This window comes from Penaeus monodon, chromosome 21 (assembly GCF_015228065.2).
Source record: "Penaeus monodon isolate SGIC_2016 chromosome 21, NSTDA_Pmon_1, whole genome shotgun sequence".
Classification (NCBI taxonomy): Eukaryota; Metazoa; Arthropoda; class Malacostraca; order Decapoda; family Penaeidae; genus Penaeus; species Penaeus monodon.
The window spans coordinates 8,363,048-8,363,300 of record NC_051406.1 but is presented as its reverse complement, the minus strand read 5'-3'; the positions used below and the strand labels follow the sequence as shown (position 1 = coordinate 8,363,300).

Here is a 253-nt window from a genome sequence, read left to right as displayed (position 1 = left end):
CCCTGACCTCACAATGTTCTCCCACAGGCACCAGGAGGTCTTCACAAGCATCGCTCCGTCTGGTCGCAGGGGAGGGCCGTGGAGAACCGATTGGATACTACGTGTGCATTAGGGATCCTGCCTCCGTACATTCTAGAGGTCTGCACTAGATACCCCATTGACCTGCTACCTATTCCTTTCACTTAAAGCCAGTGGATGTCCACTCCATTACCAATATCACTGGAAATGTTGGCAAACCAAAATGTCAAAACAG

At 50.6% G+C, this 253-nt stretch overlaps 1 protein-coding gene across 5 annotated transcripts in view; it reads left to right on the top strand.

The window, feature by feature from the left end:
* Nucleotides 1-253, top strand: part of LOC119586172 — a gene marked incomplete at its 3' end in the record, with an annotated part of 81,902 nt that overhangs the window by 58,986 nt on the left and 22,663 nt on the right. For 4 of the 5 annotated variants that reach the window (XM_037934875.1, XM_037934873.1, XM_037934872.1 and 1 more), the window contains 1 exon segment: nucleotides 28-138. In XM_037934875.1, coding sequence (XP_037790803.1) covers nucleotides 28-138 — 111 coding nt within the window. 5 annotated transcript variants of the gene reach the window in all.